Source organism: Patiria miniata, unplaced genomic scaffold, assembly GCF_015706575.1.
Source record: "Patiria miniata isolate m_02_andy unplaced genomic scaffold, ASM1570657v1 HiC_scaffold_3, whole genome shotgun sequence".
NCBI lineage: Eukaryota > Metazoa > Echinodermata > Asteroidea > Valvatida > Asterinidae > Patiria > Patiria miniata.
In genome coordinates, this window is record NW_024037069.1 from 6,828,062 (window position 1) to 6,855,431 (window position 27,370).

A 27,370-nucleotide genomic window follows, 5' to 3' on the forward strand; every position below is an offset into this window, starting at 1 on the left:
AATACTGGAAAATCACTGTGTATTTTAGAATAAACGGTTCAAGTATTATTATAAAATGTGAAAAATGTTTATATTTAAAAACAATCATGCACTCATTTGTGGGAAATCCGAATATTATGAAGTTCAACAAAATATTTATCTGTGAACGTTTCATTCAATGATGGTGAACAACAGTAATACCTAAGATTAATATACCACTGTCAATAAACAAAAATGTCAATCGCTGAAAAAAATGGCATTGGGCACTGGTTTAAGACGCTTAAAAAGCCATGTTTTAGCTATTAGTTTAGCCTGCCACCTTCTATATATTGTAAACGATTTCATTCCAATACACGGAGAGAAAAACCTAGAAAGGTCAAATCTTTTTTCTTAGGAATGAAAGTGAGCAAGGAGTGTGTCCTATAGATCCATCTTGATCAATAATGATTTTAATATATTGGCCACTTGAAACAGACTTTTTTCTTTAAACCATTTTCTTTTCGGATACTTCTTATCTGGGAATTTGCACGTCACTTATCTAATGACAATTTTATTGACATAATCCAAGGGATCATGGGCGGCGGTCGCATGGCTCCCGCTGGTTTCTCCGTCACTACACGGGCCGTCAGCACCAAAGGCGGTCTCCTGCTGCATCGGGACCAGAAAGCTGTCGTCTGTGACACCAGGTTCTTCGCGATGTTTGATGGGTCGCTTACCAAACAAACCCGCACTAGGAGCTGCTACGTAGTCATTGTCTCCCTCCAACAGTTCTTCCAACTCGTTGGCAACTTGGACGAAGGTGCAACGTGACTTGGGGTTGTCCTGCCAGCAACGTACCATTATGCCGTAGCTGTATCAGTCAGCAAATGTAACAAGAATCATTAGATGCTGCATGCTTGATCGTATATCAAATTGTGTTTGCACTTTTACTTGAAACCCCTGACAATACACTTTCCATTATTACTGATTACTCAAGCACATTGACCCTACATTTTTGAGAAAAATGTTTGAGAATTGAGTTTCCCTTTTTTCATTTGAAACCCCAAACAAAATACTCTACACTGTTTCTCACAACTAGAGAGTGTTATACCTACTTTCAATTATGTAAAACCTTTGGGGTAAAAAAAATGCATTAAGATCCCTTCACCTTCAGAAAAATTTGACTAAAATATAATAGAATCGTGCATACCTTTACAGAAGTTAAAACGGCATTATATGTGTTATTATTTAAAGGTAATGGTGACCGCTGTTTGAACATACATTTCTGGCGGGCAGTTCTTGGGAGCATCCATGCGTTGACCACTCTTCAAGAAAATATACACATCTTGGAGGGGTATTCCTGGATACGGTCTTGCACCCTTACTGAAAATCTCCCACAGGAGCACACCGTATGACCACTGTAGAAAACCAAAGAAGACAAATATTTTTCAATGTAAGAGACCATTCTTATGATGCCTGTTCAATTGAGCTACCGAACACTTTACATGAGCTAGCTGGAAAGGGTAGCCAAGATTAACGAAGATTGACCGAACTATACATTTGTATTTGAGTCTTTATTGAACTGTTTAATGAGATCTTGTGTCAAATGGAAAAGACAACGTTCATAAGTAATTTAACTCAGAAATCAGTTCGAGATGGGCGTCTTAAGACCAAATACTCCAGATGAGGGTCAGGCGCCTTGAAAACATATCCGATGTAAATGATCAATAAATTGAAGTGTCATGACCGGACATCGAAGTTCATGTAGTTTCTCTGATGGATAGTTCCACACAACGCAAAGAGATGTGCGCCACTTTCTTTCCCTTCAGATCTTTATCTAAACATCACCTAACATTCCAATCAAAGATGGACCTAATTGCATACCACGTCAGTCCTGGCGTTGTACACTCGACGTTCCATGGACTCGGGAGCCAGCCATCTGATAGGCAGCTTAGCCTGGGCATCGCCGCTTGTGTAGTAATCCGATTCGTGCATGTCACGGGATAGTCCAAAATCCGCTATCTTCACCAGAAGATCACTATCCACCCTAAAGAGGTTGTTAAACGTTGATCTTACTTTGGGGTCACATCATTAAGAATTGCAATACCATTAATTCGAACTCTGGAGTTAATTCAATGAATGCATGACCCTTGGTATCTCTTGTGCATTAAAATTATTTTTGATGAAACAGCTGACCGATTTCTCGTATCATTCATTTTGCTTTACTCAAACACACATATAAAGACATGTGTAAAAGCCCCAGATGATATAGAAGAGAGCATACACTTACATGCAATTTCTGGCCGCAAGATCTCTGTGGACAAACTTGTGCTGAGCCAAGTAACTCATACCGAGTGCAGCATGTGAGGCAAATCTCATCAGCAGAGATGTCGCCAAGGTCTAAATTAAAAGTAAAAACCTCCAATGAATAAATAAATACCACACTCAGAACAAAACACATGACATACTGTTTACTAAATGGGACAGCATTTTGTTTAATAAATCTCGTGAGTGAACTATTAATTATTAAACGTAACAACATCTACCAAAATCACCATTAAGTGAGTTCCAAACGCATGCCACTCATTACCAATTCTTTTATCAAACCTTCCACCACTTATTATCGACATTGATCACTCTTGACTACATACCTGTTTCTTCTTGACCAGATATGTCTTGAGGTCACCGTTTGCCATGAAGGGTATCACCATCAAGGGTTTTTTGTCAGCGTCAAAGGTCAACCCCAGAAGCCCCAGCACGTTGATATGGTCGAAGGTTTTCATGATCAGGCTTTCCTCCAGGAACTTCACCACATTTTTCGTGTCCGAGGTGTCTATATACATTTGTAGAAGCAAAATTAAGGCATTTATATGTGATAACTGGCACGCCCAGCTAACATGTGGCCAAGCTAGTACACAAAAACAGGAATATGTATTTTTAAACTTATTTTCATCATCACAGAAATGCAATAACCCAGTGACACCAGAGAACAATGTAATTCATTTCAGTTCAAGAACATTTTACAAGTGTCTCCTGACGACAGATAGAGCATACTGTTCGAAACGTCGAAATAAACCAATGGTTCTTCTCATACACACAACTCACAAAAAGATATCGTTCACATGGTGTTACCGCAAACCTCACATTCATTGATCATGTCCACCTGCAATGCCTCAAGTCTCATCTAACATTTTACAACCCACAATTCGCAATTTTTTAATAAAAAGACTCTTTCGCTTCTTTCATTCAAGACGCAAATTGATTAATGTTGTTAGAAGTTCCTCTTTCTCGGAATAAGGTCATCCAACACCCCTTCTGCAAATCTAATCAGCAACAAGTATACTCAAGACTAGAATGCATACCATTTTAAAATGGGCCCTTTTTTAACCGAGGAACAACTTTTCAATGCTCCGTTTCGAATCTACACTGTCATTGCAAACATCTCTTACAAATGGCCGACATTCTCATCACCAACCTTGCACTGTCTTCACTGCCACAATCTGATCTTCCCCTGACGTGTCGTGTAGAACAGCTTTCAGTACACGTCCAAATGCACCTGTAAAATTTGGTCAAGTGTATTATACTCATCTATACTGATTATCTTTTGCTGGTACCGAAGAACTAGCCAGATGGCAGACCAACCGACCTACCGACTTACTGACAGACCGAGCGACTGAGTCTAAATAATCTCGTAAAGGTCGAAACGTGAAAATGCGTTTCAATAACAGTTTGCACACATAGCCCCTGTACTTTATGTAGGCCTCTCCTTCTCAGGTAGAATAACAGCTTACACTTGGAACTCATGAAACGTTCATTGTTTCCTCGTACAAAGTCACTACCTCGTCCGAGAGTTTCTCCCAATTCCAGTTGGCTGAAGTCGATATGAATGTCGTCGGGAACGAAGCTGACCTTCTTGCTCAGGACAATGCGCTTTTGTTTTCGCTGAGCAGATTCCGACTGTTTCTGTGATCTATACCTCCTGCGTCTTTTGACATGGGAGTCAATTTCTGAAGAAAAGAGATACAATGTCGCATTAACAGTAAATAACGTAATATAGTGGTAAGTTTACGAGCACATTCAGGCTTACAAATCAACAGACAAAACAACCTTTGCATGCTACACAAGATTCACGTGTTGTCTAAAATGACTAGCACCATCTTGACAAAAGAGTTCCATATTTATTTTTGTTGAGGAGGAATTTGTTTCATTCTGTCCACGAATTTACAATTTACAGTCAATTGAGGAGGTTGCCATTGGAATTCTTTTGCCATGTATTTTACCATCCAAACCGGCTGCCCGTTAGCAGCCATCTTGAGATGATTTTTTTTTAGAAGTAGATCATAATTTAATATGGAGATGTGCAGCTACGTCCTGTTTAATTTTTTTTTCTAAACTATCATAATTATGTTTGAAAATAAAGAATTGATAAGTAGCCAGAATAAATGGATATTAAGTTTTTAAGGGTTTCAGGATATTTACCATTTCGCTATCTTGAGATCGAGTGATTTTAAGAGCACATTCCTAGGTAGAGTGAGATTATCCCTTTGCCGCAGTTTTGTGCACCTTTTTTGGCATTCAGGAGTTAACTCAAGTCACCTCTTGCCACCAGCACTTACCGAGATGAATCGCCACTATCCTGCCCAACAGTCTTCGGTCGTGGGTGCGCTTCCTTCGCAATTGTCTGCAGTACATGAAGGTAGCAGGGAGAAGTATCGCCATGGAGAGTAGGATGGTCAAACTCGGTACAAGTATGGCGACAAGTGGCACCGTGTCTACTTGATAGACCAAGTAGCCCAACTTGCATTTTAAATTATTGTGACGAACCTATGGAATAACGCAAAATGAAATGATAAACTTTTCAACAAATGACATGGACTTAACCAACTAGTTAATGTCAACGTCATAAAAATTACTTTTGAAGAAACAATCAACAGTGATGGAAAAGTATAGAGTAATTACGGTTTGGGGAGAACTGATTGAAATTGGGTGATGTTGTTGATTTCGGATTGAGTAAACTGATGTTCACACAATCTGAGGAACAATGTATAAACCTTAATAATATTCAATCCTAGATGAGCCGGTTTTCTTGGTCATTTTACAGCCAGGCGGTCTTCTCTTCAGATTTCGGGAATGTAATGACCGCATAATTATTATAAAATTCTGCCATGCTATAAGGCATATTAATATGATTCAATTTTGTTTAATTGGTTATCCATTCATAATGTCGAAACAATTGAACACAACCTGAGAAAGAATATTACATGTACAAAGTTGTACTTAAAATGTATTGGAAAAAATGCAGAAAAACTTCATTTCTTTGAGATTTTTTAAGGACAATATCAAATTAGCACAATTAAAATTAGCACAATTAAAAATTACCTGCCATTTTGTACTCACAACAATGAAAAGGAAACGGATAAGCTTCCCCCCCCCCCGGGGCCGCAAAAGAAGGAAAAATCTTGCAAGAAAAGAGCACTTGACAGCTACCCCCCCCCCTCAATTCAAAAATGGATCCGCCCCTTACTTACCCATACCACAGGCAGACCTTTTCCGGTATCTCCTCCCATGTAGTCACCGGCTGCTGGTGCCTCATCGGGCAATTCACATACGAGTGTTGTCCCAGTGAACAGGCTAATGGGACAGCTCTCTACTCCGATCGTCACGATGATTTCTCCCTCTGTGATGGCGCTGTCAATCCGCTCGCCCTGTTAAAGCGTCCACAGGTAGTTCAAGTTCAATTGATTTTAAAGGAAAATAAGAGGTATCTGGATTGGTATATTTTGGACAGATTTAATCATTTCGGTAGTAACAAATGTTTTATTTCTAAAAAAAAAGGTTATAACCTGTATCACACGTAAGACTTTCTTCTTTTTCTTCTCATGTTCATGTACCACTATACATATATCCGTATGGGGACTGATGTAAAAAAAAAAAAAAGAACCTTAACTGCTATTTCACATCACATCTAGATTTGCGCTTGCAATGACTGATCTGAGCTTATGAAGTTTTGTAGCTTAGCAAGAGTTACCAAGATAGGCCTACTGCATTTTTGGAAGATCCACTTGATTCAGAAGGAAGAGATATCAACTTAAATTTATCTTGAGTCCATATGAGAGGTGACATGCAAAGCACTGTATGTGTGCTTCGTGCAGTTTTACCGACAGGCCCCATATCTACTGATAGAAAAGAACACAACAATGAAAAGGATAGGCACAAAGAATAAGACACGCATACCAACCGTGATTTTTAAGGTTTCTCCTTCCTTGTCCTTCATACTATCTTCAAATGTGTTATACACTGGATCCTCAAAGTACTCCAAGTCGACATCGTTATCCTGAAACCATGTCAACAGTTGAGTGACCCCATCCATGATGAAGCCAAAGGTCAAGTTTTCATTGCTTATGTCGAGGTCTCTTATGTTAGGAGATGGGCACCGCATCTCTGTTGCAGATTCACCTTGACATTCCTGCAAAATAAAGACCCACATCAGTCAGATGACAATTCTGTTCAGTATTAGCTCCGGTTGACAATGGCACCTCTCTTTGTTTCTACTTCTACTAGAAGTTTTAAAAAGTTTCCTTTTTAGGATCACTGGATCCTCAAAGTACTCCAGGTGGACCTCGTTATCCTCAGACCATGCCAACAGTTGAGTGACCCCATCCATGATGAAGCCAAATGTTTCATTGATCTCCGACAAGGTCTGTTATGTTAGGAGACAAGCACAACATCTCTGTTGCAGATTTAACTTCACATTCCTGCAAAATAAAGACGTCATCAGTTGACAATTCTGGTCAGCATTAGCTCTGGTTGACAATATGGCACCTCTCTTTGTTTCTACTTCAAAACAGAAATGTGAGTGTTTCATGATGTAATGGCTGTCACACTTTACATAGTACAATTATTGCCATTTTCACATTAAAAGTGGTCGTTCGCGGTAACTGAACAAAATTTTTAAAAAAGGATTTAAAAAGCTTCCTAATTATATATGTTGCAATAGTGGAGCAAGTAGATAGAGATCGGTGGTTAAGGGGAGGTTGAGCAGGGATAGGGCAGATATAAAGTCATTTATACAGAGATCAAAACACATTTCTCACCTCCACTTTACGATTACCGTTTCCATTAGTGACAACGATTTGACGGTTTCTACTTGTGGTTAGAAAAGTCCCAGTAACCGTCAAATTTCGACCACCCCTGACAATTAAAACACCGATAACAAATACTGGAAATACATTCTACACTGAAAGATATTGGCTGGTGTAACATCAATTTAAACAATTTAGAAATGCACGCACGTGTTCACCTTCAGAAATTTTCAGCATATGACAATTTAAAGCTTAGAAAACAGCCATAACATTTCACTGTTCATTCAAATAACAGTAGTCTTCAGTAATAAAGATTTGTATTAGTTCGCTTCTGAAAACAGCCATGCATAAACTTGGCTGCAAGCTTGCTACTTGACAGCGTATCGCGTATCTAACAACAGAAACATAACATTTCACTAATACCAGGACCAAAATTCCCTTTTTTTACCCTCATTTTGTTGTTTGTGTTTAAAAATATTTAAAACACAGATGTTTTCATTGGACAATACAGGCTGTAATTCAAATTAGGTAGAAATAATGTGGTCGATACAAATTGAAGTATATACCAAAAAAGCTATACCAAAAAGCTATACAAAATAGCCCATCATGGTACAATAGATGAAGGCGGAAAAATCATGTAGACTCACGAAACGATGCTTTTCAGAGGAGACACCGTAGTAACGGTAGGATTCTCAGCGTACGTGTACATATCTGATGAGGTTCTCATGGCCCCATCGAAGGAGAGTTTCACAACATCTTTATATCCAACTTGGCCAGCAGTAGTTGTGCATTCTAGCATGGACTCCACTGGTTGGCTGAGTAATTTGGGAAAGAAAAACAATTACTTGAGACAGAGCCATGTTTACTAAAATCCATTGTAAGTTTGTTTTTGAAGAAATGTGAAAGTGAGATTCATCTAAGTGAATAAAAGTCCTTGTCACTGTATGGAATTTTTCCAAGATATATGGAGTTTCTTTAGGAAAGTCAATTTTTTAATAACATCCTGAAAAAAAACAATTAAAATGATATTTCTTAATGTTGACCATTACAAAAATAACATGAAATAAAAATCAGCACCAAAGAATATCCATTTTGCGGAATACACAGTGTCATGAATAGGGAATAAGATTTTCTAATAAATTCAAAGAAATGAAAATTGTTAAAATACAAACAATTGTTTGGAGTCACTGATAAAAGCGATGTTGGCGAGATCCCTCTTTTTCCTGAAGTAATAACTATTCAACCAAAAAGTGGTATTGTTTCCAACGAATGTTACAATTAATATCATTCAAGAGTTAATCCTGGGGAAAAACTAGACAATACTTTGATATTTGCCGTATGTGCAACAATTTGTGTATGATACTCCTTAATACTGAAAAGATGTAGCAATGTCTTAAGGTAAATATTGGTGGAACTTAGAGCAATTCTACAGAACAGGATAAAGTAGATTTGTATATATAATAAAATATCATACACAAGAATGCTGATTGTTTCTAATCAAAGCTTGAATTAATATTCTGGAAATAAACCAGAGGAGAGAGTTAGACAATGCTCCGATTTTTGCCGTATGCGCAACAATTTGGAAAATGATGTGTAACGAAAGAGACATAATACCCTGTTATGTGGCAAGGATTGTCGCCGATGAACGCTTCAATATTGCGTCCTGTGTTGAGGGCCGCTCCATTCACACTAACTATCGTCCCACCGGCTTCTGGGCCGAGACTGGGTTGGAAATCTGTAATCGTTGGGTTCTGTTAACGAAAATCATTTTGTGAAAATATTCCAAGAACTGTGTCTGTTTATCACACATTTTTCCACACCAATTATATTATTGTTACAGTTGGAATAAGTATTTGCTAGTTATTCGTGCATCGAATCCTTGAGTATCATTGTTTATAAAATGTTTTGACATTTCAAAAGTAAACTTGACCTACGTTTAGGAAATTCACTTAAATGCCTGGGATTTTCCCAAATATCCTCAACCAAAACATAAAATATTTGGTGTGTAATTATCAACTAATTCAGCTATAATATATCTAATTATTGCTCCAGCTGACATAATGCGGTGCCGAACTGCTAAGAAAAGAACATTCGTGAACAGACCTCATTCGTGATCATACATTCCGTGCTTAGTATTTCCACAACAGTGTAAAAACATTTCCTTGGACGCTTGTTTCTTTTCCAAGCAGGTAGGCTACCTCAGTGGCTGAGTCAGTGTAAACGAGTGCGTGCAGGACGTGACTTACTTTGAAGTTGAAGTTGACCGTTCCTGAGCTGTACTGCATTGTACCATCTGCACCCGTGACTGTCAAAGTAACCAACTCAACTCCTTCACTTTCTGCTCTCGTTATGCAGCTGACACTGAAACATAACGTAAAACGTGACGTTCAAATAGAAGGTTGGGCAAATCCTCATCCACTCTGGAACTATACTTTTAAGATTTTACAATTATGTACACTTTTAAGATTTTACATTGTTCCACAACATGGCACACACTCCGCTGTTGACTACATTGTGAATTAGAAATTGTGAGATGAGAAATTGAAATATTTTTGTTAGCAAGACATACCGACATTGCCTACAAATACTGAGAAAAGACAATATTATAACCGACAGAAGACAATTTATAAATAACATTTTTCGATTAGGACGGTTAAAAAAATGTTAACAAAACGTCGAAAAACTGAATAGGAGAACATTAGTCAAAACTTGAATAAAAAGTGGAAGAACTGGTAATGTCCTTGCATGAAGAATGATTTGACCCTACCTTGCTCCGAGTTGGTAGTCTGAGCTTAACCCAGCCAGATCACATGGTTGATCGCCAACCATCACACTCACAACATCACTAAATCTCCGACCGATATCAGTTCCCATCACAACTATGATTGTGTTGCCTTCAATAGGCCCAGTCAAAGGAAATACCTAATGCGTGATTTTAGAAGCAATAATAACATAACACACCAAAGCAAGTAGGCCTACATGTAACATAAAATAATGCATTTCAATACAACACGTTATAAAAATGCATTGGTAAATGCTCTTGAAAGACAAATTGTTCAACATACACTGTAACGGAGGTACCGGGCTGCCGGCAGAGGGCGCCAGCACGGACCCACGGTGCAACCGCGAATATTTTGTATACATAATAGTACAGGGTGACCATTTTTCAGGCGACTTGAATCAAGGCTACAATCCTGTAACAATTTACCTACGCACGCGCGCGCGCGTATACTCTCTCCACCACGTATGTTTCAGCCCCATAGACCGTGCGTGCATTTAGTTGTCTTCTCACGCATGCGCAATGGTTTCCTCCGCGTCGTCGGCTTGCAAACTGCGGTAGCAGACGACGCACTGAACGATCGTCTGGTTTTCATGTCTTAAAATGTATCCTTCTCAAACGTACTTAAAAGATGATTCAAACCAAAAATTATCAGTAGACCAAGTGAACAAAGATATAAATTGTCTCTACAGTGTGGTAACGGCGCTAAAAACCTTTTCAAATATTTAAAAAAAAACCAATAATTATGGACAAAAAACGTACAAAATGAAAAGGAAAAACATCGTTCGATTTTGAGTTTGGTTTACACATTTTGATAATTTGCCGGGTTTACCTTAGATCAGCCGTAGTACCATCGGAAAGGATGATAGATTATTATCATTTTACAGGTGATTTGATGTAAGAAGGAAACCTGTAGCTTATAAAAATCGTCATTTTTCGAGTAAACCCATTTTGAAAGCTTCGTGCACAAATACACTGGTCCCAGTACCCTCTGACAGTGTTGTAGGTCTCGAGACCGGTCTCGGTCTCGAGACCGGTCTCGAGACCACTTTTTGCTGGTCTCGGTCTCGGTCTCGGTCTCGGAAGCTGTGGTCTCGGTCTTGGTCTCGGTCTCGGTCCCCTTTGGTCTCGATATTTTGGCTGGTCTCGGGTCGAGACCGGCAATATGTAGCTTTTACAGCTCGATCGATTACTTTGTGTTCACTTCGTTCAGTACCGTTGTTAGTTAAAACATTTGCTAGCCCGTAGATCGATCAAGCTTGTTATATATCGTGGTCGGTTTGCCGGACTCGACTGCACGTTGGAAAGTCCCCAAAGTACATGTAAAGCTGCAGCAGTATACCAGTCACTGAACGATTTGGAGCAAGTTCGGCATTTATCTGTTGAGTCGGACACATAAAGCAAAGTATGAACTTGGACAATTTATGCAATAAGGGTCAACCATTTCCGGGGATTGTGTAGTTTAGCCCACCCCTGTGGGCGTAATCACTTGCATTTTGTATTCTAATAATAAATGAGGTGCTTCAAATTAGTTATATTTTCGACCCCACACAATGTTCTCTTTAATTTGGGACAGTATTTTGAAGAAAAAGTAAATTTTTCTACCTGATTTTCCGGCATTGAACTCACACACACTTACCAGTTACCACTCACTGTTGCCATGAGAGTGTATGATGAGACCCCATTTTCTGGCTGCTCATTTTGAAGTACCCCATTATTCCTCAAAAATTAAAATCCCGTTCAGAAAAAAAAAAATCCATATCTGGCACATTCTGGCTACCACCTCGCAACTTGTGGGTCTACATGTACAAGTCCACATTCTATGACAGAAATTTTGAAAATTAATTCAACATTTTCTAGCTCCCATTTTTTAAAATCAAGTACACAAGTCTTGTTAGAAGTTACATGTAAGTCCTATATTTATTTTAGGAAAACAGAGGCACAATGTAAAATTAAAATTGCATCTTTAAATATCCGTTAGAAGTCATAGCTGAAACCAAGGGGTGACTGTGGAGTTTAGGATCCGAGTTCCTATAACAGATGAAACATCTACCTTTAACTTTTTACTTTTGTCACGATTGGGCGCAGACAACATGTCAAAGCCCATATTTCTTAAGTGTAACTACTTTTTGCTCAAGTAAGGTGTCATGTATCAATTTGTCAACACTGCCACTGGTCAACATTTTGGTCTGTATTCTTTGTGAATAGAAGGGTTACATTTTTCAACTATAATAACGTGTCTTGTTTTTTTTATTTCGACTATTGTTATTTATTATCAGCGGTCTCGGTCTCGGTCTCGGTCTCGGACCACATTGGTCTCGGTCTCGGTCCGCCTTGAGGGGGCTGGTCTCGGTCTCGGTCTCGGTCTCGAATCTTCAGGTCTCGGTCTTGGTCTCGGTCTCGGACTATCCGGTCTCGACTACAACACTGCCCTCTGACCCTCTGTGATCGTACTTAACTGCATCTCAGGGCCGGGAACCAGTCAGTTGTAAATCGTTTCAGTTAAATGTATACATTTATTTGCCAACGCGTCGAAAGATTACAAATGGAGCGCCGCGGCGCGTGGCGCGTGGCTAGCCATGTTTACGGGCCAGATTCCCGTAGGGTCTGTGTACAGGTACGTGCACACTAACGTTACATTCAACGAAAAAACGTATAACGTGAGACCTTACTTTTCTCACTGAAACGGTTTCCGACTTAAATGATATTTATACATCGCACTTTCCGTGGCATCTTTTACCATTTTTCAGTGAAGACAAGTTTACAATTACTCGGCAAAACTGAAAAATTATCCCCTAAACTTTTTTGTCGCCTGTTTTGAATTTGTGACACAATATTTTCGTACTACACGACACGGAAAAACAAAAAAAAATGCATCAAATACTCTCTCTTTTTTGCGCTAAGGTTTGCAAAAGTGACTTTGATTGCCTTAAATTCCTGTCCACGTGGAAAGAAAAATTTATCAAAGTTCTTCGAGCGTGATGTTGACCGATACTTCAGTGGGTCAAACTGCGACCGCAGGCATCCATGTTTGCTGATTATCAGTATTTCATATTTTGAGTGCGCATGCGCGCAAACTAAATGAGCGGCTGAAACATACGTGCCACATGTGCGAAAGTATATAATTTAGGAATTGCGGGATTTTGCCGAGCAGCGCAGCGCCGTTGCCTAGTTGTAATGCAGGCTAGTTACTGATCAGTCTCGAGATCGAATCCTGACCCTGCCCTGTCAGATTTTGTTCTTTTTTTCAACAAGTCAAAGCTTTATCTTAGAAACGTTATTTTCCAGTCAGATACTACTTGTAAAGCAGCAATTTTCTTTTTCTTTTCTGATCCGAGGCTCTGGAGGATTTTTTTTTTAAAAGGGAAATAAAGTCCGAAATCTGATGGAGTTGCTCCGCACGGAATTCAATGGAGCGGAGCCGGTGTGGACGGTAATTCTGTTCCCCGGTAAAAGTGTCCGGGGGGACAGAATTCCCTAGGTAAAAGTGTCCCCCCTGTCCCGTTAATTCTGTCCCTCTCCAGGTAATTCTGTCCCCTCCAGTTAATTCTGTCCCCCCTGGTTTTGCACGCATAAGTTGTTATATTGATGTTATTATAATGAATTCAGCGCACAGGGTATACATTTTTAGATTTGTCCACCCTTCATCAATGATTATCAAAATGAAATTAACGTTTAGATGTTATTCAACCGATCTATGTTTCTGCAAGAAAGCAGAAAAGGCAAGCGTAGTAATACTCAACCTATACGGCTAGCGCGCACGCCCTCCGTAGGATTCGGCGGACAGTTGAGCACGTTACAGTGCACGTTACATGAGCACGATACATGCTGATAAGATATGTCCGCTGAGCTTACTTTTCCTGGGGCTGTATTACCAAGCCTATTAATAACGCAGTGAGGGACATCCAAGAATGTGTTATGTAACACGCCCCGCATGGTCTTGCAAGCATTCTGATTTGTGTTCCCAGCGTCATGCATGTGTGTGTGTGTTCATGGAGGAATAATTAAGAACGAACTGCTTGGTCCGTGTTCCTTGCTCGTTCGAGTTCCATTTTGTCTTTGTTTTTGCAACCATGCGGCTTAAAGTAAATGTGCATTTCAAGTCTTTTTTGCCTACCATGCCAATCGCTCGCTCCCGAAGTCGTCATTAAAACGGGAGTTGTGCTTTGACGTAAGCACCATTCCCGAATTTAGCAAGGCACCGCGCAAAAACAGTTAATAACTTTACTAATATACAGTCTGGGTGCTACACTTGTGACGTTGCACGGGGACACATTTACCAGGGGGGACACATTTAACGTCGTGCAGGGGGACAGATTTACCTAGAGGGGGACAGGTTTACCTAGGTAAAAGTGTCCCCCCGGACAGATTTACCGGGTCACGACCCGGTAAATCTGTCCGGGGGGACACATTTACCAGGGGGGACAGAATTACCTGCCACACCGGCGAGGTTGCTCCGCACGGGAGTCTATGGAGCGAAGCCGATGGAGTTGCTCCGCACTGGAGTCAATGGAGCGGAGCCGGCGAGGTTGCTCCGCATTGGAGTCTATGGGGCGGAGCCGATTGAGTTGCTCCGCACGGGAGTCAATGGAGTGGAGCCGATGGAGTTGCTCCGCACGGGAGTCAATGGAGTGGAGCCGACAGAGTGGCTCCGCACGGAAGTTAATCGAGCGGAACCGTGAGGTTGCTCCGCACGGGAGTCTATTAAGGAGAGGAGACCCCGGGGAGGGCCCAGAGGTGATCCCAGAGGTTATCCCAACGGAGAACCCAGAGGAAAGCCCAGAGGAGACCCCAGGAGACCCCAGCAGAGGCGCCGCCTTGTTCGGAGACGAACCGTTAGGGTCGTCGGAGAGGGCTGTTTAATGGCGGTGCCGGGCCGCCGGCAGAGCGCCAGCACGGATCCCCGGTGCAACCGTAGCGTTGGGACCCCTGCTGCTGGGCCAGGGAGACCCGTTGTCAGACTGCGCCGACTCAGTAGTGTGACTTTTGTATAGCGTTCCTTTTTGTTGTGAGTTGTATAAAGAGAGAGCCTCGTGTAAAGAAAGTGGAAAAAATAAATGGCCGTTGAGCCCCGAAACCCTAAAGAATAGTGTCTGTGGTTTCCTTCGTCTGGCGTGTGACAACCCAGGATTTGGTCGACGTTACAATACCAAATAAAACATAATATTTCACTAATATGAAATCATACAATTTGGTACCTTATATACAGTCATCCCTAAATATAAGCCTACTTTATATAATAGGCCCTACACCTCTGCTTTTGCAGTCATACAATAAAGAATATTCTAGCGAATAATATTCAACTGGAGAGTTGTATAACGTACCTCACTCAGAACTGGATCAGGGCAGTTCAATCTGTTATCCAAAGTCACCCTATTTTCACTGCAAATTTCATTCAGTTTGCACACACCAGACTCGCTCGGCTTGGCACCACACCAAACACATTCGAGCGCTGGGCGGGCTGTAACACAACGGCTGCAGTCTGGCTTCTGGACCTCACACTTGTACAATGTTACTGTTTGATATGAACAGAATACTAGATAATCTCATGTCTTTCAACTCAATATTAAAGAACAACCTCCAACACAAAACTGTTGATAACAAACGATGAAAAACATATAAAGAGTATATTTTAAAACGCGATGTACCCATTTCAAAAAAAAGGAAAAAGTTTGCACGTTTCTGAACTTTAAAGAATATTAAACAAACATCATTTTCGTTTTATTGTATTCTTAAATTCGATACTGACTTTGGGCAGCCATGAGTGGGTGTGACTCTTAAAGGTAACACAATGACGTTTTATCATGTTTTGGAAATAAATTCTTCATATATAACCATTTTAGACTGACGAAAGTGTTAATCTCCTTAATCAGTCCTTATTCCTTACCATCAAATCCATGTATGTCATCTAGGATGTGCACCACACCGCTTGTGTCAGTCCATGAAACAGACAGTTTCACCTCCAGCTCTGGTTCATCATTGGAGAAGTAAGTGTACTGTTGAAGGCAAGCAAACAACCTCACCTTTTAATACCTGAAGCTCAAAACATCAACATTGTGTCCAGCCAGTATGCAAAATAGAGTATTACTTTCATTCGTATCAAAGAGATTAGCAATTCAAGGATACAATAAATATAAGTTTAGGTATAACCTACAGCCTTATCTCGGCATGTGATTCTGTCTCCATTGCGGTCTGCATCTACAAACTGAGGTGACCTCTCAACATCTAAGCTGCACTGATAGCTAGAAATCTGCACATGGAAGAAACAAAGGGTGTAACGACCAATGTTTTCTTGCAAAGTTAAGTGAGTCTAGAAAGAGTGTTAAAAACTAAGATTTACTTGACATTATTTCCTTTCAAAGGTCTTTGAAAGTAAACAGCTTTCTTTGAAAGTTCAATACATGACAATGCGACGCAATGTTTATATCGCATGCCAGCAAAGGGCGATTCAAGAGCAGCTTATCATTCAAATATTAACCTTTATCTAAGCACACGCAATGTTAATGCTTATGATATTATATAGGGTGCATAAACCATTTGAAACTGCACCGACTACACTGGCCTCAAGTTTACATATTCGGTCAATGTTAACTTTGCAATTCGCTTTGCATTTAATTCAATGTCATAAAGAAGGTCAGATATGACCCATAGCATTTAGCCAACTATATCGGACAGTATTCCAATGGGGGGAATTGTATTTTCTTCTAGGGGATGAATTAAGCAAGGTGATAACTGGACTCAGAGAAATCTGGAAAACTGTTACTATCAGGCACTGACATGGGAATGTTCTGATAGACGGAGGTTATCGTGGACATCAGTTACAAACTGACATTGTTTTTGTTTGTTGTGTTATTTGCAGGCATTAATAAACAAACCTCAGCTTCGTCTGGCAGGTTTGTAGTCATGACAGTGATGTTCCTCATAATGTCATTAGGAAGCAGAATTTCAGCAGTCTGGTTCAGCAGTTGAGGGCAAAACTCAGGTCCTTTGACTGCAGAGGCGGTCGGATTCTGTAGGTTGAATGCCAACAACCAACAAAACTATGTCATGACCTCCCCAAAAATATACATCTGCTTCATTCTAAAACTAATGATCAAGAGAAATCTGATAGGAATTATCTATTGCCAAAGTAAAAGTATAATTTCAGATACTTCCACGTGTGCTTAATGGAAGGAGTACATGACAATTAGTGTCATTTTCAATAACTAATGCGCAAAATACGTGTTTACTGAATAGTCAACACATAGGATTCTACAATCAAGAGATTTCAGCAAAATAATTTTTTTTTCTTCAAAATTTGTATCGGCTTAGTTCTTATATGTTTGTTCTCACGTTATCTCCAGTAATGATGATTTCATTAGCACGTGTGCACGTGGAGCTTTCATGGGTACATCTGTTCTCAAACACGCACCAATCACAGGCCCAGCGACTACCAACGCAGGATACACAGCTACGTAAACAACCAAAGAGAATTGCATTATTTAAACATTTTGTTTAAGCATCAGGCAAACGTAATAGGGGAGAAAGTATGCATTTAAACAACCTAAAGGAAAACAAATTGAATTTCAAATACAACTGATTAATACTCACGAGGTGTGCGTTGAACACTCGTAGAAGTAGAAGTCGGTGTCTATAAATTGAACTGAAGTTTCAGATGACTCGACACCCAAATATACATGTACTGCATCATCTAAGCAATAAAATAAGAACACAATCACCTTGTTTATGAGTTGAAACAGACAATTCGAAAAAGAGTGTGTATTTTTAAATTACTACGAGTTCAAATCGATTTTTGTGGGTACCAAATGTAGACATTATTTTCATGCTAACAGTAAGCACGTCAGTGTACCATATTGTACTGCCTACGGTCACATTCCTCTGTTGATATAATGCGATTGATTTACAAGCATTATTTCATTCTAGAATGGACAAGAAGGAAACTACAAGTCGACTTTTTGAATGCTTGCTCTGTATATTTTGCCATAAATGACATCCTATGGATGTCTCTTATTGCACTTGCCTCCTTGTGGAATGGCAGGTATTCCATCACTAGGAGGTGACGTACACTCTAGTACTTCACCATTCTTCGTAGCTGGAGATTCGAATGACCCGAAATGACATCCATAACTCTGGCCGGTCCCCAGATCGGGGAACTTTTGCACAGTCAGGTTGATCTAAAAAGTGAAAGAAAAAAAATTATAGTTAAATACTAATATGTATTTTATTAATATTGAATAAACTCCAAGAGTTAGCTCCACTGGTCAGGGATACAATAGACAGAGTTAAAATAACATTTGGTGAGCTCAAATGACTCCGACGCACGATAAATATTTTCTTTGAGATTCACGAAATTCAAAACATAATAAAGATGGCGTGACATCCAATATACAGGTCTCTGTACAAAGCCAAGATTCATTAGGAGTAGGCCTACATAAAATAAAATGCATGCAATTGTTACTCCTAAAAATTAAGAAGGGAAAGTGCGTGAAACAATTTGTGTAATTATACACGGATAAAAAAAATTATTTAAAGGATGGAGATCCAAGGGAAGCAAAATTAAAGTGATTAGACCTTATATGTCGTCTGTACGATAGACGTCGCATTGACGCTAACTTCTTCATATCATATTTATATATGGTAAATATATCTGGATCAATCCATAACAAATCTGCACTTTTGAAGTGAGTGTTTAATTTTTTAAAGCAAATTTCATTGCTTTTTACTCTAAGGATACAACTAAGATGTGATTTAAATGCATCCGTATCTCACCAGTTGCTCAGTGACTGTGATTGGCAGGTTATTATAGGGAGCTACCGTGGTAATACTAATGCAGTGATCAGCATTGTAGGCCAACCATCGAGTGGATACATCAGGTGATGGACAGTCTGAATATCTCGTACATCTAGGCAAGAATTCAATGTTATCATATGATCAGGATAGATTGGTAGTCGACAGTCATCCAAAGCAAAAACCAAAACGGAAGAACATGACATGCTCTACCTTCTAGATTTCATTGGAGAACATCGTTACGTCACCACTGAATTTGAATGTTCTTTTACGTACAAATGACATCGGACAAATACAATGAACGAGCTCCTTGAACTCTGTATTAATCATATAAATAGAAAAGAAGTTTTTTCACTGACACAATCAACTAAACTGACCAGCTGTAGGAAGTTTCCCAATAAATTACTTCTATTCCAGAGTGCACACCCTATGTTTTACCTACATCAGATGCAGTGCAATACATGTTGCACCCTGTATGAGTGGTGATAGACTACCGTTCTATAAAACTTCTGAAATTACCCATCAATGTACTCGGGTGGCATCCCGTGTGACTTGCCCAGTCATGTGGTTGCTAAGGCAAAGCGTCTGCCGTTGTTGGGCAAAGCTAATCCGATTACGTACTTAGACACTATAGCAGAGCAGTGAAATTCAAGCACCACAAAAAACATGGCCTTTTCTCAGAAAATATGTACAGTATGATTGAACAGTTAAATTTTAACGGAAGAAGAAATTCTTAGCCTCATGTCAGTGTAAAAATCGCCGTCATCGCTGCCGAAACGCCAATACTGGTTACCGGTATAGCTGACCTTTAAATCTGGAAGAAATCGTTCGAAAACTTCCCCAAATCTCTGTATTTATATCTATTTCTAGGAATTTCTCAAAATGTGTTATTTCACGAGTAATTGAACACTTATATCATCTAAGTATATTCCGAATTTCAGCTTAATATGTTGTTGCAAACGCTAGTGCTACAATTTGAATCATCTCCATGGAATATTTCGACGATGATTTCTGCCAACCCAAGTCACATGCATTGTTTAGCAAAGCGCCTTAGACGCTACGGTTGACCGATTTCGGCCAAGCCACACAATATCGTACGTATTGTAGATCAGCATATTCATTAGCGTCACTCGGCGTGTTTTGGCGTGGGTCCCGGTATCGACCAATGGAAGCCGGCAAAAAGGATGATATTGATCAATTAATAACTGGTGAAGGAGGCTTTTCTCAAAATTTTTACTGCACACCATAAAGAATAGGAACCTTATTAATATTCGTGAGGCTTGAAAAGATTGACATCTATTGCAAACGTCAATGATGCACGTAACCAGGCCTATTTTTCCAATTTCAATGAAGGTAAGGAACACATCACAACGATTTTTAGCATATACTTGGATCATTATGAGGAAAGTAAATTATGGGAAGATACGGTCTCCCAAACGGGAGAAATTATTTTTCAAAGATTTCGCCCGCCAACGGTGAACATGTGTGTGCCCATGTAGTTTATTCAAAATGAAGTATTACGTAACCTTTAGAAATCGCCCTTCGCAACCAAATGACTGTACCTTCGTTCCAGAGTGCACCATCCACAATATGGGTCTCCATCATTCCCTGCATCAGTCCCAATACACGTTTCGCATGTAATGTATTGGCCACAATTCTCAACGCGAAGCTTCACCAACTAAAAGGTAAAATATATTGTAACTTTCTTACAATTTTATTGTACACTATTATCTTAATGTTGAAAAAAAGTATTTGATTTCAGCAAAAAGTTGGGGGGTTTTCTTGATGATCGTATGTTCATTTGGTCAAATTGCTAAGCTCTTTGTTGTTATGGTAATATTCAAAGTACCTTATGTTTTCTCTGGCTTTCCATAAATAACTGATAATCTAGTTGCTCTAAAAAAAAAACCACATCAGTTTAGCTTTTGATTTTTTTTCACTGCCAAATCTGTAACCTTTTCTGCTAATGTGCCATGGGTGAAGTTAAATGGAGTGGAGAAAGTCATTATTTAGCAGGTGAGGTATGTGCTTACCTTTTGTTCCGTCAAGAGAAAAAGTACTCGTGTTGTGTCATTAACCTTGACATCTGGCAGAACTAGACTGGTATCAACGCTTATGCGTTCATAAAGTCGGCTGGCAGTATTACTTTCCATATGAACCTAATGACAAGATGACGCATAGGACCTTAATACATCTGTTTACACCTACATTGTACATAGAGAGTTAAGAAATTTCACATGGATTTATGGATAATTAAGGTCAACCCGGCATGCACTGCTTGCCTTGAGTGTATGCTTAAGCAGCGTCGCTCTTGCAAGCCAATTTATTAAGAGAGACCAAAAATATAGCTGATTATTTCTCATTTTTAAAAATTAATAACTTTCCAGAATCAATGCGTCGTCCTAAAAACTAAAGTCTCGCGTGCAAGGGGTGTAAACTAAATGGTTTGAAATAAAACTGCCTCTAAACTGTCCAATTTAGGCTCTACGACGCCTTCAGTCATACATTTCAACCGATTAGGGATTATTTACCTTGAGTAGATCTCCACTCGATGTTCCGATTAAAGCGATGGTGTAGTTGACTTCAGTAGTGGTTATGATGGATGACATGAGAGTACCAGGCAGCTCTAGAATTGCCGTGGATGGAACAGGGGCTATGCCATTGGCGTACTTGAATAATGGCGTTTGATTTGAATCATCGGTCACTGTTATGCAGAAATAGCGATCCAGAATGGGAATCTATAACGAATTTAGTAGATACAAGAAAAAATGATTAACCAGTAAAAGCAATATCTTGGTTCGTCAATGGAAATTATCAATTAGACACATGAATCCAGTCAGTTCAAGGAGAGTCGTTGATGAAACGAGAATTCTAATTCAATTCAATAAATTAAAGGGTTTTATTATCGATTCGTCGCAGCCCAAAGGCTGAATTGTGAGTGATTTACAATAAAGTACAAATATAACAAAACATTTGAATTACTTCATACAAAAATGAATCGTCATCAATTCATAGCTATCAAATAAGAATAAATGAATAAGATGTCAAATAGAATAGCAATATAATGACACACATAAAGAATTTATATTTTATCTTCTAAGTAAACAACAAAGCAACATTCGTGCTGATGAAATTACGGTTGTTAATAAAATAAGCTCAGTTGAAAATAAATATTTCGATTTCTATGTTATCATAACAAATTCTCATACCCAAAGTATCAGAAAAAAAGGATGAATGCTATAGCGTGTTTATGCAACCACATTGATGCATCAGCCAGGGACTACAAAGAAAGTTGCCTTATTTTTACCATCATCTATGGTTCAATTAACTAAAGTTTGCACCATTATTGCAGAAAGAAACAATTGGAACCGTTCAGCCCTGAAATGAAGTGGAGAAGCGGGACAGAGGGCTTGACTTTACACGACAGGTTTGCTATTCATTTAGGGGGGGGGCATATTTAGGGCCTACAGAGTAACAGACATCAAGAACAGAAAAGCAATGGCAAAGAGACGCACACTGGACCTGGTCCCCATCTGGAAAGATGGAGGCGTCGATATATTGTCAAAATGTTACATTTTATCCTTTTAACCATCATTTTGCAGTTTCTCCTCTTCGCTATTCAATATATTCCCGCTCGTTGTTGTGAAATAGCAGCGTATTTTGCATGTAGGCTATAGTGCTTGTTTTACGATGACTAAGATGACACATTTAATTTAGGTAAGGCAACCTGTGCATTAGGGTTGAGTTGGGTAATTGGGTTGGATTGGGTTTACGCCACAAAAGTACAGGTAACGCACCTTTTGATTCGCAAGCGTTCAATTTACAGATGTATACCTTTTGCTCTTCAAAATGTGGATTTTGTTTAGTTTGAATATTTTTTTCATTTCATTTTATGCATTTTAGGTTAGGCAACCTGTGCATTTGGGTTGGGTTGGTGTAAGTCGGGTTGGACTTACGCCACAAAAGTACAGGTAATCTGTTTTTTTATTCGAAGACGTGCAATTTACAGATTCATACCTTGCTCTTCAGGAAGTGGATTTGTTTAGTTTTTATATTTTTTTCGTTTCATTTTTATGCACAAATAACTCGCTCTGCGAGAGACAGAATTGTTGTCTGGCAGCCGATAATTCGAAATTTGTAAAGATATAATTCAATAACTAAACACTGGTGGATTTTTGAGTAAATTGTCTCATTTAAAAGTGAATAGATTTTATATTGCTGGGCAAATAGAAATTTAAAAAAAAATCGAGGTGTAACTCGAAAACGGCACGGGGAATTCATCTTTGAATCTCATTAGAGAAATGACAACATCATTCTAAATACGCTTCTGTACTCACCCTGAAACTTTTGCAAAAAGAACCCTCCAAATAGTCAACGGAGTACGTATTTCCATCCTGAATACATCCCCGCACTGCTTCTTTGAAGGCAGCCAAGATATCCGTCATCCTGTACACACACAATGCTGAGTGATCGATGGGTACATCACTGGTACCCGGAGCTCCTTGGTTCCTGGCAAACACAGCATACAGCACCTGCTCGTCTGCATGGAGACCCAATGATGCCGCTAGATCAGGTCCTGCTGGTCCAAAGTGAGCTGCTTGCACCAAGCTGTACACACTGCCATCTGATCCACTGCACTCTAGGGTAATTTCTGTGTAAGCGTCTAGGTTTGGACCGCCTTGACAGACTCTGTTGATCTTGGAAACAAACTGCGCAGAATTCAAATCCTCTTTCTGAGAGGCAACAAAGTATGTGAAACCTTCATCTTCAAATGCTGCAACATACTTTATGGTATAAGAGTTCGTTATTGCCAAGTAATTGAAAAAGACCATATCCGCTTCCTCTGATACTGATAAAAAGAAATTGCTTTCCAGGCTTCTTCCCGTAATTGGTGGAAAACGTCCTCGAATAACAACGTTTTCCCCAGTATAAGTAACAGCCGCATAAAGCATGTTTTGCCCACCTCTTCCTGGAGCCATCAGACTAACAGTAGATGCATCCTCAAACCCTGCAACGTTGGGAACCGATTCCACCAACACGTTACTTATATCTTGTAACTGTCGTAACTGACAAATACCATCATACACACCACCACAGGTTATCAAACTGTTTGGCCGAGTACTGTCAACTACCAGTATCTTGTTGTAGTTGTTTGTAAGGTGACAGGGCATCACACTATCTGGCCTGCTGTCATCACAGGTTGAAACAATCTGTATCTCTTCCAATATACTGTCCAACCTGTACAACCAATTGACAGCTCCAACATACACATCGCCATGGTCACTCAAGGTTAAATGGTTGAACTTTGATGCGCGTCTTTTGAGTTCATCCAAAATATCAGGATTGCCAAAGCTGGCCAACTCATAGTCTGACAGGTCTCCCTGCCGCTCAGCTGATGTGGCAAAAACGCTTACGCAGATGATACTCCAAGACAGAGCGATTGCCCACAAGAGTGCGGAGTGTCTCCGACAAAACTCCATGATCTTCAGTTCACGGAGGATGTATGAGATGGAAATGCAGCCCTTTAGGAAAAGTCTATAGTCACAGGCTGTAAAAAAATTCATACAATAAAAAGTTTTACAGATGAAGTATTATTAATTTTTTTCCTAAAGGAATTGTTTTTAACAAACTTTCTAAATATTGCTTTTGCACAAAGTCAATTTCTGGTTATGGAATAAAAAACTTACCACTGCACGCCACTATCGGATCTTCGATTCTTTGGGGCACGTGCCTAAAGCACAGAATGTTCTAGAAAAAAAATCTTGTTCAATTACCTGAAAAACATACAAAGAGTGTGAAAATATAATACTTTTGTGATCTGTTCTGAATTTACTGTTTCATGTCTCAGAGAGACAAAACAAAATTGCAAAAAACTGGGACTGGACCGTCGATTTCATTGCTTTTATCTTTTTTGAAAAATACCCTTTCCACTTACGCAGAAAAGGGACAAATGTTCGGTAGGACACACAAATGCAGTTGACTGTTGCTCGTCTATAAGAAATATTGGTTGGGAATTCGCAATGATTTCTGGTTAACACCGATGACATGGAAGCGGGTAGCCGATGTCATACTCGGTTCTCCAATTCTTCGGAAACCCGAAGAAAGGTGAGTTAAAACGAAAGTGACCTAATCGGAACAAAATATTTTTAAAATATGTGGCTCGCTCCATTTCACAACAATAGCAAAAAATAAAGTAGGCCTACATGCTATTGACTAGTAACTGTGAAAATTTTACGTAATTTGCATATTCCATTCCCAAGTTATGACAAAAATCGCCATCAATATTTCAGAGAAAAAAAGTTCACTTGTTCCTCATATTCAAAATACAAAATCTGACGGTTAAAATAGTGTTTCAGGTTTAACTCAATGATTAAAATCTCATTTTGTATTTGAATGCCTGCGTGTAATCTGTAATGCCCACTCAACCCAACGTTCAATGCCATTCCATTGAAATATATCACAAATAGGCTATTTCTGTAAAACATCCAGAACTTCTGATAGCATGGATGAATTTCTAGTAGGCCGTTTTTCCTTTTTTGTTCAGATGAGTGGAAAAACATGTTCTTTTAAGACATACTTACTTGGTGTGTCAAATTTGATTCCTTTTTAAGAACAAAAATGTCATTGATCAAGGTCACTTTTTTTTTGGCTCACCCTATACTACACAGTATATATTAATGGTGAAGACCATAAAACGGAAGCAGCACTTTTAAGGATTGGATTTTGTTGTTTACATGTATGCGTGAAAATATGAAGAATTTTCCCAAAGTATTTGGAAATTCCAGTTAAAAACTAAAACACACAATATCTTGCAGACTTGAGATGATATCCGGAAATTTAATCGAAATTTTGCCGTCCTTTTTTTTTACCTCTTTTCATGGATATCCCACACAGATTAACGATTAGATGTAACCCTTATGGACATCTCTTCGACTGGAAGCAGTTTCGTACCAGTACATCTGTTTACCGCTGGCCCTCTTCAGTGCTAAACGTTATAGTATTTCACAATTAGTCTACGCCTGCGATTCCCAATTCATTCTTGCTCAAAATTATAACTTGTATTCTACCAATGTGGAAAAACCGACGACTAACAACTGTTCGAAAGTCCGGGGAAACGTTATTAATTCAAGATATTAAACATACCTGATAATGTAGGCTGAATCACTAGCACTCAGGAAATAGTCTGTGGCACTTGGAATTATTGGACTGTCCGATAGCAGTCACATCTATAACAGAGCTTGACGTGAGACAATTGCGTTAACCGCCACAAGTAATCATGCCAAATGGGCTAGACGCAGAGCAGTTAGTTGTAGAGAGTTTAGGCGGTCTCAGGTGTGCGACGTGATTCTCCTCAACATATCAATCCCTCTGCTTAGTGAAAAGAGCAAATAGTTCAGTGACTGATGCTGGGGTCGGTACTGCAATGAGTTAACTTCATACGGTTTGGACATTCGCTTTAAATCCATCTACCACTCAGCACATTGAACACAGCCACGACCACACGAACACACACGTAGAGCTGCAAAAATCCCATGTCGATACTAGGTACACAATGCAGCAAAGAACATATTGCACAAGTAGAAAATAAAAAAAGGTTTCCTCAAGGGCCAACAATCGTCAATTGTTTAGTTGCGGTAGCGGAGTTTTTACCAAGAACTTGTTCAAGTTTGTGGGGTTTCGTTTCCAGGTGTTAAGACTCAAGGTCTTTTTGAAAAAGGCTCGCTCACTTGAAAGTGTCACTCAACGTTACTGTGGTTGTTACTGTGGCGAACAAAATATAACAAAAAATACCGACTGGTTTATATAGTTCTTGAGACTCACAAGAAATGTAGTTGTGAAGAAAAAAATCCAATTCACATTCATTTTTCCCGTACACAGTGTTGACTATTATTAAAAAAACAAAATATCAGTTTTGCCTTTTACTGTTTTCCTTTTATATCCGAATCCAATTCCTTCACAGGGGGTGTAGTCATATCTTTTCCCACCGTCAAAATTCCATGACACAACTTATGGAACCACAGAAATTCAGTATTTCAAGGCTTCGTCGTGACACGCAATACCCTCTCATTTTACTTGTTACACCTCAGCCTAGAGGCTCAGTGAAGGGGCATTGTCATCGCCTACGGCGTCCTCCCGTCCGTCCGGGCAGCTTAGTTTGCGGATGATAACTTGAGTTAGAATTGAGACTTTGGTGTTTAACTTCGGTATAAGTTGGGATTAGTTTGGGGTTCAAAAGTGAGGGGTTTCAACAGCAACGCCGTTCATTTTCAGTTATGCCTCGGTTCTGTTTTTTTTTTTCCTTTTTTTTTTTTTTTTATAATGCCAACATTACAAGACAGCTAAAAAGTTTCCTGGCAATAAACTCAGCATGTCTAGATAAGTCATGATACTACGAGTTGCCTACTCGGCCAAAAAGAGGTGGGCAGGAATAACTGGAGACAACCAACTGAGGAGTGGCCGTGATGAACGGCTGAGCCTACACTCGCAAAACCCAAAATGTTTAACTCCACATGCAGTAGCAAGAGAAGTCTATCGGAGTGTACAATTCTACAAAACATGACTTATTATGTACAGGTGAAGTCACGGTTGTTTAGCTCGACCCATTATTGCTAAGGTATGTCATCATTACGGGAGCGACTCCAGCTACGAATTACCACAAGTCGTTTCCGTAATTAAACTGACGCTATTAACATATTGTTAACTATTAACATACATTGGTTTCGATGAAGTAAACACTGACTGTATTACAGAAGCACTACAAAGA

The 27,370-nt window shown here is 39.4% G+C and overlaps 1 protein-coding gene across 1 annotated transcript; it reads right to left on the reverse strand.

The window, feature by feature from the left end:
* Positions 1–513: 513 nt before the first annotated feature.
* Positions 514–24,086, reverse strand: LOC119738477 (plexin-B-like). The gene is made up of 27 exons (XM_038213382.1): positions 22,944–24,086; positions 21,138–21,344; positions 20,640–20,765; positions 20,169–20,284; positions 18,589–18,721; positions 17,840–17,993; positions 17,410–17,509; positions 17,152–17,269; positions 16,695–16,829; positions 15,974–16,069; positions 15,707–15,815; positions 15,144–15,334; positions 9,808–9,962; positions 9,287–9,401; positions 8,655–8,791; positions 7,688–7,855; positions 7,053–7,149; positions 6,197–6,424; positions 5,487–5,663; positions 4,575–4,782; positions 3,798–3,965; positions 3,434–3,514; positions 2,610–2,791; positions 2,249–2,358; positions 1,843–2,005; positions 1,240–1,376; positions 514–829 (listed from the first exon to the last, which is right to left on the reverse strand). Exons 1-27 carry the CDS (start codon positions 24,084–24,086, stop codon positions 514–516), a joined length of 5,070 nt encoding a protein of 1,689 aa, XP_038069310.1.
* Positions 24,087–27,370: the final 3,284 nt, after the last annotated feature.

Coding starts and splice junctions, on each gene's coding strand:
- LOC119738477 (XM_038213382.1), bottom strand. CDS start 24,086: ATGGAGTTTTGTCGGAGACACTCCGCACTCTTGTGGGCAATCGCTCTG. Junction 9,402..9,807: donor GACTACCAACTCGGAGCAAG/GTAGGGTCAAAT, acceptor GTTATGTTTCAG/TGTCAGCTGCATAACGAGAG. Junction 3,515..3,797: donor GGGAGAAACTCTCGGACGAG/GTAGTGACTTTG, acceptor CAAATTTTACAG/GTGCATTTGGACGTGTACTG.